Here is a 17,975-nt window from a genome sequence, read left to right as displayed (position 1 = left end):
GTGTTGTTGGATCTTGCTGGTTTGAGAGGGCAGGCGCTGTGCCTGTTTTCAGCCTGCCTCTCGAGCAGCTCTGTAACTGGCAGGCAGGAGGCCTGTGATGGTGATTGTCGCCCAACTTTCTCCTGCTCCTGGGTAGGGAAACTTTAGGCCTTGGCATGACTGAGATTCAGAACTCAGCAGAGTGGAGAAAATGAGCCTGCGTGCCTCCATTTTGCTGTGGTCTGGGTTGGGAGTGCAACACTCGTCACCACCGAACATGTCCCTATTAATACCTTCTGTGTGTTTGACTGCATAAACTGAGCCAGGACTCTGAACCAGTGTAGCCGATGGATACCAAAGTGGAGATTGTGTCTTTGTCTGATGTGTCCTATTTTGTTTACTTTGACAGAATATCAAGTCCTTGATGGGGCTGGAGAAGACCAAAGGTTTCTGCCATGTGGTGGTGTCATCCAACCTGCGAGATGGGGTCTCCCACCTGATCCAGTCGTCCGGTCTGGGGGGAATGAAACACAACACTGTGCTGGTGGCGTGGCCAGAGCTATGGAGGCAAATGGACGGTCCAGTCGGCTGGAAGAGCTTCGTAGGTCAGTATTACATTGTTCAGTTATTCACTGATTGTTGGCGCGATGATTCGCAGAGGCCCAATTTACCAATCAAATTGTTGTGCGTTTTCAGAATCCACCCGGGCTCCCCTTTGTTCCTGGAGTTTAGGGACGATCTGATAAAGGTGCTTGGGGTGGGTACAGAGAAATTATTTCCTCTGGTGTGGTAATCCAGAACAAGAGGGCACAATCTTAAAATGAGAACTAGGACCTTTTGGACGGAAAGCAGGAAGCACTTCTTCACACAAAGATTAGTGGGAATATGGATTTCTTGATGCTGAGGGTCAATTGAGGCTTTCAAGTCTAAGATCGATAGATTTTTGTTGGGTCAGGGTATGAAGGGATATGTTACAAAGGCCGGAAAGTGGATTTGAATGGTACAGATCAGCCATGATCTGATTGATTGGTGGAACAGGCTCGAGTACCTGAATGGCCTACTCCTGTTCCTATGTTTCTCTTGCGGGAATATAAAGTCACATTGCAAGTACATATGAAGTTGATGACACCATGGATCTCATCTGCCTCCTTCCTCCATTGTGTTTGCAAAGAACCACTGAGGGGAGTGGGTAAGACAAATGAAACATCAACATAACTTTATCAAAAACCAGGAACGAAACTCAGCTCTGCCTTGGTTCCTTCATTATAAAGACACCACCTCAGACCGAAGTTGTGTGGAGTTATTTCCTCCCTGGTACCAGACGTAACTTTCAGGAATGCACATAATCCACATCAGTCATTTTGGGTGTGCTCCATATGCTTTTGACTGGATAGTCATCCAAGATTCTGAGCAGTGCAGACAGACGCTAATACTTTTAAAATTCATTCTTGGGATGTGGGCAAGGCTGGCATACATTTCCCATCCCTGTTGCTCTAAAGAAGGTTGCGGTGGGCTGCCTTCTTGAACCCTGCGATCCATGTGGTGAAGGTGTTGTTGGGTGGGGAGTTCAGGATTTTGATTGAGTAAAGGTGAAGGACCAACAACACATGTCCAAGTCAGGATGGTGTGTGTCTTCAAGGGGAACTTGGTGGTGATGATCCCATGCACCCGCTGCCCTTGTCCTTCTAGGTGGCGGGGGTCAAGGCTTTGGGAGGTGTTGTTGAAAACGCGTTGACGAGTTGCTGCAGTGTATCATGTAGATAGTACACACTGCAGCCACAGTGCACCGGTGATGGAGAGAGTGGGTGTTTAAGCTCGTGGATGGGCTGCCTGTGAAGCAGACTGCTTTGTTCTGAAACTATATAATAGTGCTGAAAATATTTTACTGTGGTTACGCATCCAGTTGTTTGGGGCATTATTTAAGTATACAGGATACCTTGGGTAATGATGAAGCTTAATGTAGACGGTTGGAGATTTATGGACAAAAATAAAATGTGCCTGCTGCTAATCCACATGATCCTTTGAAATGCAAAACTGATTATCTTATAAATATGTCAGACATGTATTTATATATGCATTATTAATAGTTTAAAACCTTAAGTGCTTTAAAAACACAAAAGGCACTATTCTACTGCAGCATATATTTTCGATAGTTGCATGAAGGTATGGTCCCTGATGGAATAAGAACTGTTTCTGGATCTTGATACTACTATCAACAGCCAGCAGGTGGCAGTCATAGCTCACTTTTAAATGGTGAAAGGACCAGTACTTGCAGTAAATGACTTTCCTCTCAGAAATAAGAGACAATGTGATTGTTTTTTGAGAAGCTGGATAAATAAGGTAATGTGACAGTGGATCTCATGCTGGAGAACACCTATATGGTGACTCTCTGTTTGTGTATGAGGGATTGTACTCAGTCCAGTTTAATCCTCCTTTGCTCATAAAATGATAGAAATTTATAGCACGGAAAGAGGCCACTTTGGCCCATCATGTCCGTGCTGGCCGACCAAGAGCTATCCAGCCTAATTCCACTTTCCAGTTCTTGGTCTTGTAGCCTTGTAGGTTACGGCACTTTAAGTGCACATCCAAGTATTTCTAAATGTGGTGAGGGTTCCTTCCTCTACCACCCTTTCGGGCAGTGCGTTTCAGACCACCACCACCCTCTGGGTGAAGAGATTTCCCCTCATATCTCCTCTAAACCTCCCCCCTAATTACTTTAAATCTATGTCCCCTGGTTGTTGACCCTTCTGCCAAGGGAAACAGGTCCTTCCTATCCACTCTATCCAGGCCCCTCATAATTTTATACACTTCAATCAGATCTCCCCTCAGCCGCCTCTGTTCCAAAAAAAACAGACCCAGCATCTCCAATCTTTCCTCATCGCCAAAATTCTCCAGTCCAGGAAACATTCTTGTAAGTCTTCTCTGCATTCTTTCTTGTAATGTGGTGACCAGAACTACACACAGTACTCTAGCTGTGGCCTAACCAGTGTTTTATACAGTTCAAGCATAACTTGTATTCCATGCCTCGACTAATAAAGGTAAGCATTCCATATGCCTTAACCACCTTATCTATCTGGCCACGTGGTATGAAGGTTAATCTCTGCCTTTCCTTCTATCCCGCCCCCTCTTCCCAGCAGAGAATGGGGATTAAGCCTGGTGTGGGTGACTCGGTACGACATTCAGCTCGTCTGTTCATTGGGGGGCGGTGGGGAGGAGAAGCGTGTTTCAATAGATCTTGTCTTTGCTCGAAAAAAACCAGCTCTTTTAGACGATCAAGGCTGAGTTGAGAGCCATGCTCGTTAATGTGCGGGTTCTGTCTCGTTGCAGACACAGTACGTGAAACCACAGCTGCTCACCAAGCGCTGCTGGTGACCAAGAACATAGATTCCTTTCCAGAAAATCAGGAGCGTTTTGCCGGAGGAACCATCGATATCTGGTGGATTGTCCACGATGGGGGATTACTGATGTTACTGCCCTTCCTCCTCAGCCAACACAAGGTAAATCTTCGACACGTTCATAGAGGATCAGTTGTATGAATGGAGGCTGAACTCCTCTCTTCTTGTACTGTGCTGTCATGGCTGCCCTAACCATCCATGCTTTTGTTGCCTTCAGACTCGACTGTTCCAGTGCTGTCATGGCCGCCCTCCCATCTTTCACCCTCCGTAAACTTCAGCTCATCCAAAACTCTACTGCCCGTATCGTAACTCGTAGCAAATCTCGTTCACCCATCACCCTTGTGCTCGCTGACCTACATTGGCTCCCGATCCAGCAATGCCTTGATTTTAAAATTCTCATCATTATTTTCAAAACCTTTCCATGGCCTCGCCTCTCCCTATCTCCCTAACCTCCTCCAGCCCTACATCCCTCCGAGATCTCAGCGCTCCTCCAATTCTGGCCTCCTGAGCCCCAGTTACCTTCGCCCCACCATTGCGGCCGTGCCTACAGCTACCTAGGCCCTAAGCTCTGGAATCCCTGCCCTAAACCTCCCCACCCCCTCTCTCCTCCTCCCCACCCCTCTCTCCTCCTCTTGCACCTACCTCTTTGGCCAAGCTTTTGGTCACCTGTCCTAATATCTCCTTATGTGTCTCGGTGTCAAATGTTGTCTAATTACACACCTGTAAAGCGACTTGAGCTGTTTTAACTACATTAAAGGCACAGTATAAATGCCAGTTACTGTTTATAATCAAGGTGGCTTGTTTTGATGAGTGTCCTGGTGGATCTATTGCAGGTTTGGAGGAAGTGCAAGATGCGCATCTTTACCGTCGCCCAGATAGACGATAACAGCATCCAGATGAAGAAGGATTTGCAGCTGTTCCTCTACCAGCTCCGTCTTGATGCCGAGGTGGAGGTGGTGGAAATGGTAAGAACAGCCCGGCCGTTACAGAATAGAAACAAAAGCATGCCCGTCGCAGGATCAGTCATTCACTTCCATGATCTCAGCGGAACAGGCTTGAGGGGCTGAATGGCCTGATACTGTTCCTACATTCCTCAGTTCCCTGCCTCCGCTTGTTTCACGATGCAAACTTAATTGAGTTGGGGACATTCAATGAACTTCACAACAGCTCTGGTCTGCAGAGACCTATCCGTCACACATTGAAATATTTGTGCGATTTGTGTTGGGTGATGGTGAACCTTGCCACTTCAATGTAGATTTATTAGGGCACCATCTAATGGGAAGGGGTAGAAATTCGCTGTCGCCAGCTTCGAGCACGATGGGGCATTCCCGAACCGGGAGGCACAAAGCTGACTCAAAATTGGGCCTCGGGCCTCATCTAAATAACCTGGACAAGCTGCCAGCTCCTGTCCCACCTCCACAGGCATCTCCCCCAACTGATGAATCGAATTAAAAAAAAATAAATAACTGGCCCTCTGTTGGGGGCTGCTGACTAATCCGGAGGCTCAACCAGTTTCAGTGAGGTGGCCTAAAATGGGCTTTGGGGCCCTCATTTGCCAATGCAAGGAGACTTGCTCTTGTTTTAGGTGGCCGCCAGGAAGCCTGAAAAATGGCCTGACCTAGTTTCAAGTGAAACATTTTTCGGGTGTCCTTTGGTGTGCCGGATGTTGGCCCCCGAACAGTGTTAAAAATGCGTTCTTTTCATAACAGGAGTAGGCTGTTCAGCCACTTGAACCTGTTCCACCATTCAATTAGATCAAAGCTGATCTGTACCTTAAATAAATGTACATGCCTTTGCCTCATATCCCGTGACACACTTACCTAACAAAAATCTATCGATCTTAAAAATTTCAGTTTACACCGTATCCACAGCCTTTTGGGGGCGGGGGGGGAGAGTTCCAGATTTCCACTACCCGCTGTGTGAAGAAATGCTTGTTGACGTCACCCCTGAATGGCCATGCTCGCCATTTTAAGGCTAGTCCTCCTTGTTCTAGACTCCGCCAGCAGAGGAAATAAGTTTCTCTCCAACTAGCCTAGCAAATTTTTTTATCATTTTAATCACCTCAATTAGATCACTCTAAACTCTAAACTCAAAGGAGCTCAATCTTCATACTTTCATGGAAAACCAGTATATTTAAGATCCTGAGCTAAGGTCGACACACACAGTTTTTTTAATTCTCTCTGGGGCTTTGTCCCTTTTTTAAAAATTCCCAGCTTGACAACGATATTTCAGCATTCACATACGAGCGAACCTTGGTGATGGAGCAGAGATCCCAGATGCTGAAGCAGATGCAACTCTCGAAGAATGAGAGAGGACGAGAGGTAAGCTTGTTTTGGCAGCGACCCTGGTCACCACTGCCTAAGAATTGTACATAATGTCACACGGAAAGAGTATTGGAATTGCCAGATTATGTTCATCGTGCTGAAGTATTAATATTTGAACTAAACAGAATTTGTCTGTGGGTTTGTGGCATGAATTTACATCTATTTGTTATGCTTATAATGACATGTTAATTTTAAAATGTTTTGTATAATTTTTCTACTAGAGTTTAGTATAGTGATGTATCAACATTTCAATATTATTGCAGCATCAACCAGTATATTGAACATCTATGGTAACAGAGATAAGGAGCCCAGAAAGCGATTCAAATGGGTTATCGCTGAAACAAGGTGATAGCCATGCTGACTAACCCCAGTTACTGCCCGTAGCAAACACGTGCTAATTAGTTAATAAACACAACAAATGATTACTGGGAGGTAATCGGTCAAGTGAGTCGAGCTTAGCATTTGATGTCATAAGGCAGGAGTTTGACCAAAGCTTTTGTGAGATGGCATAGATTGGGGTAACTGCTCTGAATCATGGAATCATGACATCATGATTGTCTACTCCGCAAGCTGCTGATCTTGTCTGAAGGGGTTGCTGGGTAAAAAGCAAGTACCAACTTGGATTTATATAGCAACTTGCCCATCTTCAGAATGTCAAAAACTGCTTCACAACCAATTTGTGTGCAGCAAGTCCCACAAACAGCAGTAAGATAAATTACCAGATAATCTATTATTGGTGTTGGTTGAGATATTGGCCAGCACACTGGAGAGAACTCCCCTGCTCTTCTTTGAATAGTGCCATGGGATCTTTTACGTCCACTTGAGAGGGCAGACAGGGCCTCGGTTTAACATCTCATTTGAAAGAAGTGTCAGCTGAGATCATGTGCTGAAGTCCTTGGGGTGGAACCCATGACCTGACTCCGAGATGAGTGTGTTACCAACTGAGCCAAGGCTGACGTAACCAATCAGATCACCATGTTTAAACCAACAGCCTAAGAGCTACTGCTCATCAACATTCCATATCAAACCAAAAGGCTTAGATTGAATATCCGAGGAAAGCCCCACACTTCCCTTCTGCTTGGGGATCTGTCTCCTGTATGTTGACCATCATCGACCTAATCACGGCTTCATGGCAAACAAGCTAAAGGTGGGTAGAGGAAACGTTACGAGGACACCCTCAAAGCCTCGTTGATAACGTGCAACATCCCCACTTGACACCTGGGAGTCCCTGGCCAAAGACAGCCCTAAGTGGAGAAAGTGCGTCCGGGAGGGCACTGAGCGCCTCGAGTCTCAATGCCGAGAGCTTGCAAAAATCAAGCGGAAAGTGCGTACAGCAAACCAGTCCCACCCACCCTTTCCCTCAATGACTATCTGTCCCACCTGTGACAGGGACTGTGGTTCTCGTATTGGACTGTTCAGTCATCTAAGGATTCATTTTTAGAGTGGAAGCAAGTCTTCCTCGATTCCAAGGGACTGCCTATGATGATGATGAATCAGGTTTACTCGGGCATATACAGAGCTAGTGAAAACTTGCAAATTACCTATTGTTACCCCAAGACAATTTATCCAATTCTTTCTGTGCTCTTAGCCACCAGGCCCAATATAAATCTGCTTTAATTGTCTCTGACTGTACATTGTGGTTATTCCATCGACTTATTATGTCTATAGATGCAAAACATCCAAAAAAATGGAAGGAAGTAAAGCCATTCATTTTAATGATGCAGCTTCTGTCCTGGAGCCAGAACAGATAGGCCCTTGACAATCTAAGTTTCTGTGACCAAGTAACAATTAAACTCTGAATGATCTCAGCCTCTGTTTACTTGAGAGCAGTTGTGCTTTGTGGCTTTACAGGCCAACTTAAATAACAGCTCCATCTCTGCAGCACAATAATACACTTGAGGTAAAATTCAACTTCAACGAAGGCACTAAATGGGTGGTCGCTGATCAGAAGACGGGACCAAGGAGCTGATCATCTGGTCAGGTGTTGAGCTGAGAAAAATATGGGTCATGGGGGTGAAGCCCTGCGATGGTTAGGGGAAGATGACTAAATACAGTCTTCAGTGCGGAATATAAATATATATTTTTTAAATTTAAGGCATGCAATAGTCTAGTTCCTAAGAGCCATTTCACTCTGATTTATCCTCAAGTTGGAGAAATGTGATTTCTGACCTAGAATACAGTCATCAACTTGAAATAGTGGACTGTTAGTTTTGTTTTATGAATGAATGTGTAAGTAAATGTTAAGTAAATATGAATTAATATGCATTTGATGAATGAGTATGAGATAAATATAATCAGTTTTTGCCATTTATCTTCTGAAGAAGTGCAGGACTGAGCACCGGTGTTTTAAAGGCTTCCAAAGAAATCTGTTCAACAGTTGCACGATTGCTGCCATAGCTGATAATATAATAAAACAGTAATGAGGCGAGGCTGGACTTCTGGAGAAATTTACTAATCTGTTTTTTTTTAAAAAGCTTACTTTAGTTAAAAAAAACTGCAATGTACATAGATAACTCAATGTATGCAGGTAAAAATACACTTTCATTATTGCAGTTAGGAAATGGTTGCAGCATGCAGCATGATAATTTGTGTTGGAGCTGACCAATCTGAGTTTGCGTGCGGCTTAAATCTGTATTGATTGTGTTGTTGGTCTGTTCCTTGTACACTGTCTTCGGTACAGGAGTGATTCTTCAGTCTTCCACTGCCAGTGTGGGCTAGCAACTGGGCTGCAACATTGTAGTCTCCATTGTCAGACTGACACCCCTGCTAACACAAGATCACTACATGTCACTGACTCCCTCATCCGCTTCCAATCTCGTTTTCTTACATATCCGAGAATTTATGTCAATGCTTTATTGAATATTTTCACAATCGAACGAACTGCAAATGACTGCATAGCTACAAGTCACAAATTTGCAAATTATTTAGTTGTGTCTGATTATAGTGATTTGCATTCTGTGCATATAGTTCGAATCTATTTAAGTTTTGCTTAACAAACATCTACCGCCATTCAGCAACCGAGTAAGAAAAGCAGTCACAACGATCAAAATAACACTCGCACACTCTGCTTTTCGTCTTGCCATTTTACTAACAAACGCACAAAAAGGTTAAAGTTCACATGCATACGTTGTGTGAGTATTGTGATCACATGCTCGAGGATGGTGTCTTGCTCAGTTTTTATTTACTAATTGCCAAATCTGGATTCCCAATTGACCACATGTGGGTAACAGCTGATGCACTGAACAGTGCTGTACTAACCCATAATAATGGCACTTTTGGGGTCACAGCTTCAGTTGCATAGTATAAAGGGGTAAACGTTCCTCTTCTGGGTGTTAATCTGACAGCAGATCACCCGCCCTTTGTGGAACCCGCGCGATTTTCATTCCAATTGTGAACCAGTTGATCTATAGAGCGTGGGCGATCCACTCTGTCAGATTAACGCACGTACAGTGAAGATGAAAACTTACCCCAATGGGTCTTATTTGGAAACGGTGATTGGTTGGAAGTATCCAAATTGGTCACCCACTCCTAGCTCCATCCCATTCTCGTGCCTGCCCTGATCATTCTGTTTATCACCTTCCCCTCTGCACCTTTCTCTTGTAATCCTGACCCTGCTGAGACAGGAGGGCCGAGTTTGGTCAAGGCCTCTGCCCGCCCAAGTGCCGACCAAAGTGTCGGCGAGGTACCTGACAGTACTTTCAGTGGGATATTCATGAAGGAGGTCCCTCAAAGGTTGGCGGGCGGAAAATGGACGACGTACTCCGCCAATCTGGGTGGCAGCGGGTGGGAGCTCTCATTCTCGGCGGCAGAGGTGCCTGCCGCCCAAGTGCCGCCGAGAATGGAGACGGGCCCATGGAGGGTTGAAGACCTAAAAATAAAAATCAATAACAAAAAATAAAAAAACTATCGGAACTCTTTTTCAGCGGACCAGATCAAGGGAAGTTGCTGTGGAAAAACCAAATAAAAAATGTCACTAACCTTTTTTCAACAATTTTCCTACTTACCGTCAGGGACAGACCAGCCTCCTTGCAGCGGTCCACCCCTGTTCTGCCGCCGACTCCCGCCCGCACCATTCTGGCATCTCGGCGGGCGGGAGTCGACTTACGCCATTCGACCGTCTGCTGACGTCGGCAGGCGTTTCCCAGCGGTTCTCCTCCCGCCCGCTCCAGGCCACGTTGAAAGTGGCACCGGCTGGCTGTTGCAGGGAATTGTTCATCAATTTCAGCCCCAGGGTCTCCCAGCCCCATGCCCATGTGCAGCATCCTCTTGATTCTAATTGTCTTCAGCTCTTGCAGGCTTCAGGTATGTACACTGCTCCAGTAACGTGGACACTGGAGCTGAGGGAATTGGGATCACACTTGGTAATGCAGGAGCTATTTAAGAAAAGGCACTGTCATAAGCACCGCTCAAGTTATAATGAGGCAGTGTTATATATGAGTTGTGTGGTTTAATATACTTTCAGTAAACTTGGTTGCATATCGATAGTTGGTGTCGGGATGCACAGTAATGGGCACTGGCTCCCACAACTGGATCCTGTATATAAACTGAAATACTGTTATACCCTGTTATTTGAGCTGTATTAGCATTGAATTGATCTGATCACTGTATGATACAGGGGATTAGCACACCTTGTGTTGCTGTTAGCAATAAATGAGTAAACAGTCTCCTAATTTCTACAGTGTGAACCTGGTGCCAAAAGGCTTTTTCCATTCTCCCCACTTTGTCCCTTGTTGTGTGAAAACTTTGCTCATTAATCTTACTGAGACTCTCATTGAATCTGCTGCGAAGCAAACATCAGAATTGAAATCACAATCCCATCTGTTGCCCTTTCGTCTTCACCCCACTCCTGTACAGTTTTGCATCTGTCAAAAAGGCAGTTGCCCCAAGCACGCCATAATTTAAGGTTGCTTTCTTTACTGACACTCGCTGTTCATGCGCCATCCAAGGACAGGTGTACAAGTTGCTCCTGGGCCTCGGAAATGGCCACCAAGGAGTTTTTGAGAAGACCTGGGGCGATTCTTCACTCCCATCTGTGGGGGAAACTTCGACTCTTCAGTAAAACCCTTGCCACGGTGGTACAGGTGAGATCAAGACCTCTGGGGGACGGGGGAGGTAACGTGCGATAATCTCTTCACCTCCTTCCCGCAGCATCCTACAGCTTTTTCAAAGCAAACCAGTAGCATGTGATCAGTGGTGAGGGGAATTCTGATGATGTTGATTATACTAATTGCTGTTCATACTGCTGACTAACTGTGGTTGCTTGCTTGTGCTAATCACCCCTCATATCCCAGATTCAGGGTATCACTGATGACTCTCGTGGCGCTACTATAAGGAGGAATTCTGCACGCCCTACTTTGGATTTCAAGGCCAGGAACCCTGATGATGTACTTAAGGAAGAGGTAGTCTACATTTCCCATGACTACATTTCTCCAATCATTGCAGCACTTAAAATGCCCTTTTTGGATTACTTTAGAATATATTGGGAATTCTTTCTTTCGTCTATTGAAGGCCTTTTTCTATCTAATTGAGCACTTCCCCTACGTATTTCTTCTCTCTCTTTAATTTGAAGAGTGGAAAATCCCTTTCCTCGAAGTGTGACGATGCTGTGTTTACTCAGGCTAGGCACTGAGGAGAGGTCACAGTAACAAATGTAGTACTTTTTTTAAATGAAGGGTCAAGCGAGAAAGCTTTCTACTGCACAATGAACCTGTACCAATCGCTGCAGCAACTTAACCTGGAAGGCAGTTTGTGATCTGATTGGCTGTGAATATCTAGATGATCCAATCACATAACCAGAGCCCAGAAACAATTCAGTTCTCTGGATGTTTGGAATCTGAGCAGAGTGCCAGGTTAAATGTGCATGTTTCCCTCCATCCTCGCTGCATTGAAACTCCTCCCTCCCATTCCTCTTTCTCAGAACTTCAGTGCTGTATATCTCTTGATCTCTCTCACCCAACCTTTCCTACCTCCTACAACTTACAAGACTTCCAAAGACCCAAGCTTGCTATTGCTTAAATCTCTGCTTCTTGAGACACCTTGGTGGTGTCCTGTACTATTGGCCCTCAATGTAACAAAAAAAACTGTTACAAGGCACAGAATTACTGGTTGCAAACTAACATAGAACAGTATGCTATATAGTTGAGTAAAGTCACTTTTAAAGTGCTATTTTGCTGTGGCTTTTCTTTACCCATCCCTTACTCACCGTCCTGTTTCCATCAGTGTGAAGGACTGCAGTTAAGTATCACGGGTGAAAGTTACTGTAACCAAATAGCACATTTAAGCTATGTATTCTAATTTGTAATTTTTCTTTAACTGTCTTTCTTCATGGAACAAATGTTTATATAATTATGAATGGGGGGATGTTAGCCTTTGGTTTGAAAGCAAATAAACAGTCGTATAATTTTAATCCTTTTATTAATAACACATCCATAATAACCGGGGATCAACTGTCAAATCATATGTCACTTGAACAAAGTAATCAAAATACAGCAACAATGAGAGCAATAGTGAAAAGAAAGCACAATGATTAGGATACTGTCGCCTAGTGCTTATCGTACCAGACTAGCAACTCCGAGATCTTGAGTTCAAATCCGACCAGGCCAAGTTAGGAAATTGAGTTGTCAGTCTGGTACTTTTTGGACGTGCACCAGGGAAAATGGCCCTGCAAGTATGTTGTGACAATCCAACAAATGTCCTTCAGGGAGGAGAACCTGCCGCTCTCTACTGGTCTAGCTGAGGTGTGATGGACCGAATTGCGGCCTCCTATGCTGTATCCATTCTATGTTATGTGACTCCAGTCCTTGACTGGTGGTGCTTACACACACGAGCAAATTTAAAAACATTCTCCTCCATTATTGCACCCTTTGTGAGCCACTTGCTGCCATGTAATCTGCCGCTGTTGGTTGCATGATCGGTGCTGAGGACTTTGTGTAACCAGCCATTGGTGCAGTTTCAAAACTCGTCCAGTTCGCTTCATTTCTCTTCCTTCACCCCTAAAGACATGGTTTGATTGTTTCTCTTGTGCGTGGCACTCCAACTCACAGCCTAATTGGAGCAGGCAGACTTGTGTCAGATGCAACCTGACGCTTCTTTGAAGGGGTATTAGGCCAAATTAAAAAATATAAACAAATTAAGTGCCTAGATTATTACAGTCAAATCTGCGCCCTGTTCCTCTCAAAATCCCTACCTGCATTAAGAACGATGGAACAGGCTCCCTAGGGAGAGGGTGGAAACAAAGTGTTGATTCATTCAAATTCAAATTCGTTTCAGAAAGTAACATTTTGCGATACAATATAGGTTGAACCTCCCTTATCTGGCACCCTGGGGACCTGGCCTGTGCCGAATAAGGGATTTTGCCGGATAAAGGGAAGTCAGCCCAAGGAGGTGGCCCGAGGGGGTGTAGGGGGAGGAGAAGGTCAGTGCCCCGGGCGGGCCCGAAGTATCGGCGGGGCTTCCGGCGGGCGAGTGTTGGCTGCGTTCTGCGCATGCGCCCCCGGCCACCAGTGTAGTGCTGGATAAGGGTGTCCTGAATAAGAGAGGTCCAACCTGTATATGAGTAATTTTAAATCGTGACATGTAGGAAGTGTAGCATGCGGAGGAGCAGCGGGTGACTTTGACATAATTTATTTGTTTTGTCTGAAAACACTCCTGTGAAATGTCTTGGGACGTTTTACTATTTTAAAGGCGCTATATAAATACAAGTTTTTGTTGCGAGATTCTCGAAGCGTTCCACCACATGGGGTTTTCGTCACCTTGTGTTTGGATCTGTTGTTGACTAATTGATAGCGATTGATTGCCATGATTAGTCAACAAGTCCATTATTGTATCATGTGACTACCAAGATGGTAGAAGTGCTGCAACCCTGAGCTGCGTTTCACTCTATGGCATTGCACGATCTAGAGAGTTACACCTGCTGTTAAAGTCTGCTTCTGTTACTTTCCAACAGACCAAATAAAATTGCAGCAAAACATTTGTCAATGTTGTGAATTTGAAAGCGCATCTGCCCAATGAAACAAAATTGCTACAATGAGAAATGATTTTGAAAATCTTCCTTGCTGTTTAAGATATTTGTAGTTTTAAATTATTCAGTGCTCTTAATAGCCAGATCTTAAGGTCACAACTTTGTACAGGTTTGGACGCTGATGTATTGTATCAGAGCAATAAATATTTTACTCCTTGGCTGAGAGCTTACAGGATCTAATGTCAGCTTTTGAAATTTGACTTCTCTGCAAATCATTAAATGTTTTATTCCTTCCTGTGATAAAATAATTTGCTGCTATCTATCTTAGTGCGTTCGCTAATCAAGGATTATGTCTGTCTAAATCTTGCATTTTTAAAAGAAGGTGTATCGCTCCCGACATGCTGCCAGTCTATACTTGGAGCTGGTGTCATCAAATCCGCTTGCTTAAAGATTTGCAAGAGCAGTTTTAAAGAAGATGATGATCTGAAGTACTGGGTCATGTAGTGAGTTTGAAGATTCTTCTTTCATGTCTGGGATTTGAGTCCACCCAGACTGATGGGATTAAAGCCTCCCGCATTGGTGGAGAGCAAGACTCTTAAATGGAAATGTGTTGTCCCACTGCTTTAGAGATCATCCACTGAGTAGAAGACCCCTATAGAGCAAGGAAGCCCAAGCCATTTAGCTGATCACAATCCGTGCAGCAACAGGGGGTGCTGCAATTGGCCTCAGTGCTCCTGGGTTAGAGAGAAAAAAACTTTCTCCCTCATGGTCACTGCCTTGTAATTATCGTTGGTAGTGCAGGTGGGGACATTAAATAAGGACATGTTTGGGCTTCGTATGATGTTCCTTGCTTTCGAATAACCTGCCACTTGCCGTCAAGACTCACATGATGGCCACTTGGACGAGTTACTCTCTCGGCAGGATTACTTGTGCCCCAGGAAGGAGTTGAAGCTTTGGGGAGGGTAAAGAAATTGAAGGGAAGAAATGGTTAGGGCAATCTCAGCCAAGTTTCCAGTGTGTGTATTTCAGCAGCTGAGTACCAATTGCATCAAATTGTTAGTACTGTGTAGAGATGGTTAGTATAGGAAACTTCACATTGATGCAGTAGTTACATAACATTCAGAAGTTGAAATTAAGGCTCATTGCTGAGGCATAATACAGGGATCCTTGTATGGTATCTGGCTGTACTGTAGATGATGGAATGCTTAATGCTCATGAGTGTAGAAGTGGGAAATGTGTTCCATACCCCACGGCAGACGCTATTGGTCTTGATGAGCACCCAAAAAGAAAACTGAGAGTTATTATGATCTGGAATGCACTGCCTGAAAAGCTGGTGGAAGTAGATTCAATAACTTTTTCAAAAGAGAATTGGATATACAGGGTATACATAAAATGGAAAATTTGCAGGGCTATGGGAAAAGAACAGGGCACCAATTGGATAGCTCGTTCCGAGAGCCTGCACAGGCATGATGGGCCGAATGGCCTCCTGTGCTGTTTGAATCTATGCTGTTTAGTTGACTGTGCAAATGATCACCAGGACACCACTGAATCTTTTACAAATCTGCTTTGTGCCATTCCTCTGTCTACAGCAGTGAGCTTTGATTATTGAGAAGCTGCGTTCCTGTTTATATGTTTTATAAAGTCTAATTCTTTCACTTTTACCCTTTTTGATTGAACTGCATGATCTGGTTTGGTTCCTGCAGCTGTATGCACAGAAGATGAATGTCCTTTTAAAATGACTAGAATAGATCGGTGCTGCTTATGGCTACAGTAGTGTAGTGGTTATGGTGCCAGCCTAATGACCCAGAAGTGTTCAAGTTCCAACATGGCAAATTGTGAAACTGAATTCAATAAATCTGGTGATTTGTGGACTGGCACCAGATAAAATGACCACAAAAGTTGCCAGATTTTTGTAAAAACCCAACTGGTTCACTAAGGCCGTTCAAAGAAATGAACTTGCTCGCCCTACCTTGTCTGGGCCTACATGTCACTCCACTCCAACGCTATGTGGTTGACTCTTAATGCCCTCAGGGCAACTAGGGATGGGCAGTAAATGTGGTCTTGGTGATGTTGCCCACATCCAAGAACCAACTGAGTGATCACTTTTGCTTATTTTCACATCTGTCTGACTTGGGAGTTGTGACAATTTGCTAACCGTTGCCCCCGTTGGCTTCTCTTAGGCCCAATTGATACACGACAGGAACGCAGCCGCCCACTCCTCTGGCACTGACAAACTTTCAGTTACTCCTGAAGGAGTGCACATGACCTGGACCAAGGAGAAAATCATGGGAGAAAAGCACAAAAATAAAGAACCTTTATCATCAGAAGGTGTGAGAGATATTTTTAATATGAAACCGTAAGTTGATTTCAATGTTATTTTTAAACGAGCATGCTGTGTTTAGCCTCATTAGTCACTGGCTTTCCTATTAAGTGTGTTCTGTTGTGTTTAGTGAACTGAAATGTACCTTGAATTCCCGTATAGTTCTGAGGTCTGCTTAGATCGATTCACAGAAACAAATGTTTTAAATCTCCTTGGATCAAAATGACCAAACGGCCAAAAGCCCTTGTTAACTCTGACAGCTGATGTGCATTCAAACTGACTCCAGTCATTTGGGTGATTGGACAAAGAGAGAGACACCAATGCTGGTCAGATAACTGGTCCACTTTGTGCCTGATCTAACTGAATGGAATTGGGGTGTTTTGAGGCCGTATCCGCTCAGTCCGAGGCTCGAACCCTCGGATTGCTTCGGGGCAGTAGAGCGACATGTCCAGAGAGAATTTGGATTCATTATTGCAAAGTGTAGCCACGATCCAAACGTGTGGTTGGATAGTTGAAAGCTGCAAGGTTAGATATCCTTAATGTCCTGCAAGTTCGCAATCTTCAGTGATGCTACTTGATAGTCCTATAGGCTTGTTAGGTATTTCACTGATGTGGTGACTTGAGGGCAATTGAGCTGAAGAAAGTGAGATCCTATGCCTAGCTTCCGAATAAAAGTCTTCGTCAATGAAGCTTTAATTAAAACAACTGCCATATGTTTTATGTATAAAATAACATTCACCCATATTTGCTGAAGAATTCTTCAGAAGATTATATGTCTTGGATATTTAGATAATTCTCTTTTATTTCACTTTTTTTTAATTCACCCAAATTTTGAGTTGTTTTTAAAAAGATCCAGGTGAAGTTTTGTGAGTGTATTCAGTAATGTACTGAGTTGGACAGACTTGAAGTCCCCGGCTTCAATTCCTAGTTTGTGTTGTATTATTTGACCTGAATTGGGAGTTTGGTCAGATGGAAGAGTTTATTTAAATGCGACTGCATTTAAGGCCAACTTAGCAATGACCTATGAAATGATTTACAGTATCAAGAAGATATTCGGCTAACTCCATAAGGTTCTGAACAAAAACAAGCATACCTTTCAGTCCCAAATACCTAAATATTCTTTAGCAGATCCTGCATAACCCATTTCTAGACATTCTAATTACAGTTATTAGTCACTGAGTACAGAAAATAATTGAATGCATGCAACAGTTTGGAATCAATAAGGGGGAGAGGTGGTAGGGGGTGGGGAAGGTTGTGCTGCATTTTCTACTCTGACCAATTATAGACATCAACAAGATGGAACAAGAGGTGTTCCCAATGGATAGGGGATGGGTAGATTTACTTGGTCTAATTGATCAGGTTCACTGCATGCCCCTAGCATATACAGGAAGCCTATCCAGCAAGTCTTCACCGGGTGCCTTTGTGTAAGATGGATGTAAAGCCATCCCAATCTGGGCTGAGATCCAATTCCGGTGAGGGCTCAAAATGGTCGGAGACCTGGTATACCATTAATGGAAGGGAGTATGTAACAAGGGCTGGCACTTAAAAAAAAAAAATAGCAGGCTAATTACGCGCTCCGCGACAATAACCTGCTAGTGGAAGCCTCATAACTTCATGCAAATCAGGGTCCTGTTGCATTAGTAAGACCCCGGTGCAGTTTTAACCGGGACCTGAGCACTCACTGGGGCTTACCCGCTAGGCAGCTGGTCTGAAGACAGAAGAGGCCCTTCTGGTGAGTCTAAAACTTTCCTTTGTGGGGCCAAGAGGAGCAGGAGTGCTCCTTCAAGGACGCAGAAGGAAAGTTGCGACCTCCCCTGCTGCCTCACGCCCTCCCCCACCCCCCACCCCCTTCCCTCCCGTGAGATCCTCCCGAAACCCTGTCCTCGCCACTTAACTGGAAGCCGATGGATGACCCGTGGCTACCTGATCTTAACCTGCTGGCTGCCCTCTTCGCGTCCATTCTGGGAATGGAAGTGGACCGTTGGCATTTAACCAGT

The 17,975-nt window shown here is 44.4% G+C and overlaps 1 protein-coding gene across 9 annotated transcripts in view; it reads left to right on the top strand.

The window, feature by feature from the left end:
- Positions 1 to 17,975, top strand: part of slc12a7b (solute carrier family 12 member 7b) — a 385,059-nt gene that overhangs the window by 357,366 nt on the left and 9,718 nt on the right. For 8 of the 9 annotated variants that reach the window (XM_070880503.1, XM_070880502.1, XM_070880508.1 and 5 more), the window contains 6 exons: positions 389 to 584; positions 3,307 to 3,476; positions 4,208 to 4,339; positions 5,588 to 5,695; positions 10,990 to 11,097; positions 15,839 to 16,014. In XM_070880503.1, the coding sequence (XP_070736604.1) occupies positions 389 to 584; positions 3,307 to 3,476; positions 4,208 to 4,339; positions 5,588 to 5,695; positions 10,990 to 11,097; positions 15,839 to 16,014 (890 nt within the window). The remainder of the gene's footprint in view (positions 1 to 388; positions 585 to 3,306; positions 3,477 to 4,207; positions 4,340 to 5,587; positions 5,696 to 10,989; positions 11,098 to 15,838; positions 16,015 to 17,975) is intronic. The other variant, XM_070880500.1, reaches the window with a different exon arrangement.

The sequence above is a fragment of the Pristiophorus japonicus genome, chromosome 5 (genome assembly GCF_044704955.1).
Source record: "Pristiophorus japonicus isolate sPriJap1 chromosome 5, sPriJap1.hap1, whole genome shotgun sequence".
In the NCBI taxonomy this organism is placed as follows: Eukaryota; Metazoa; Chordata; class Chondrichthyes; family Pristiophoridae; genus Pristiophorus; species Pristiophorus japonicus.
This window is presented reverse-complemented; position numbering and strand designations above follow the sequence as displayed.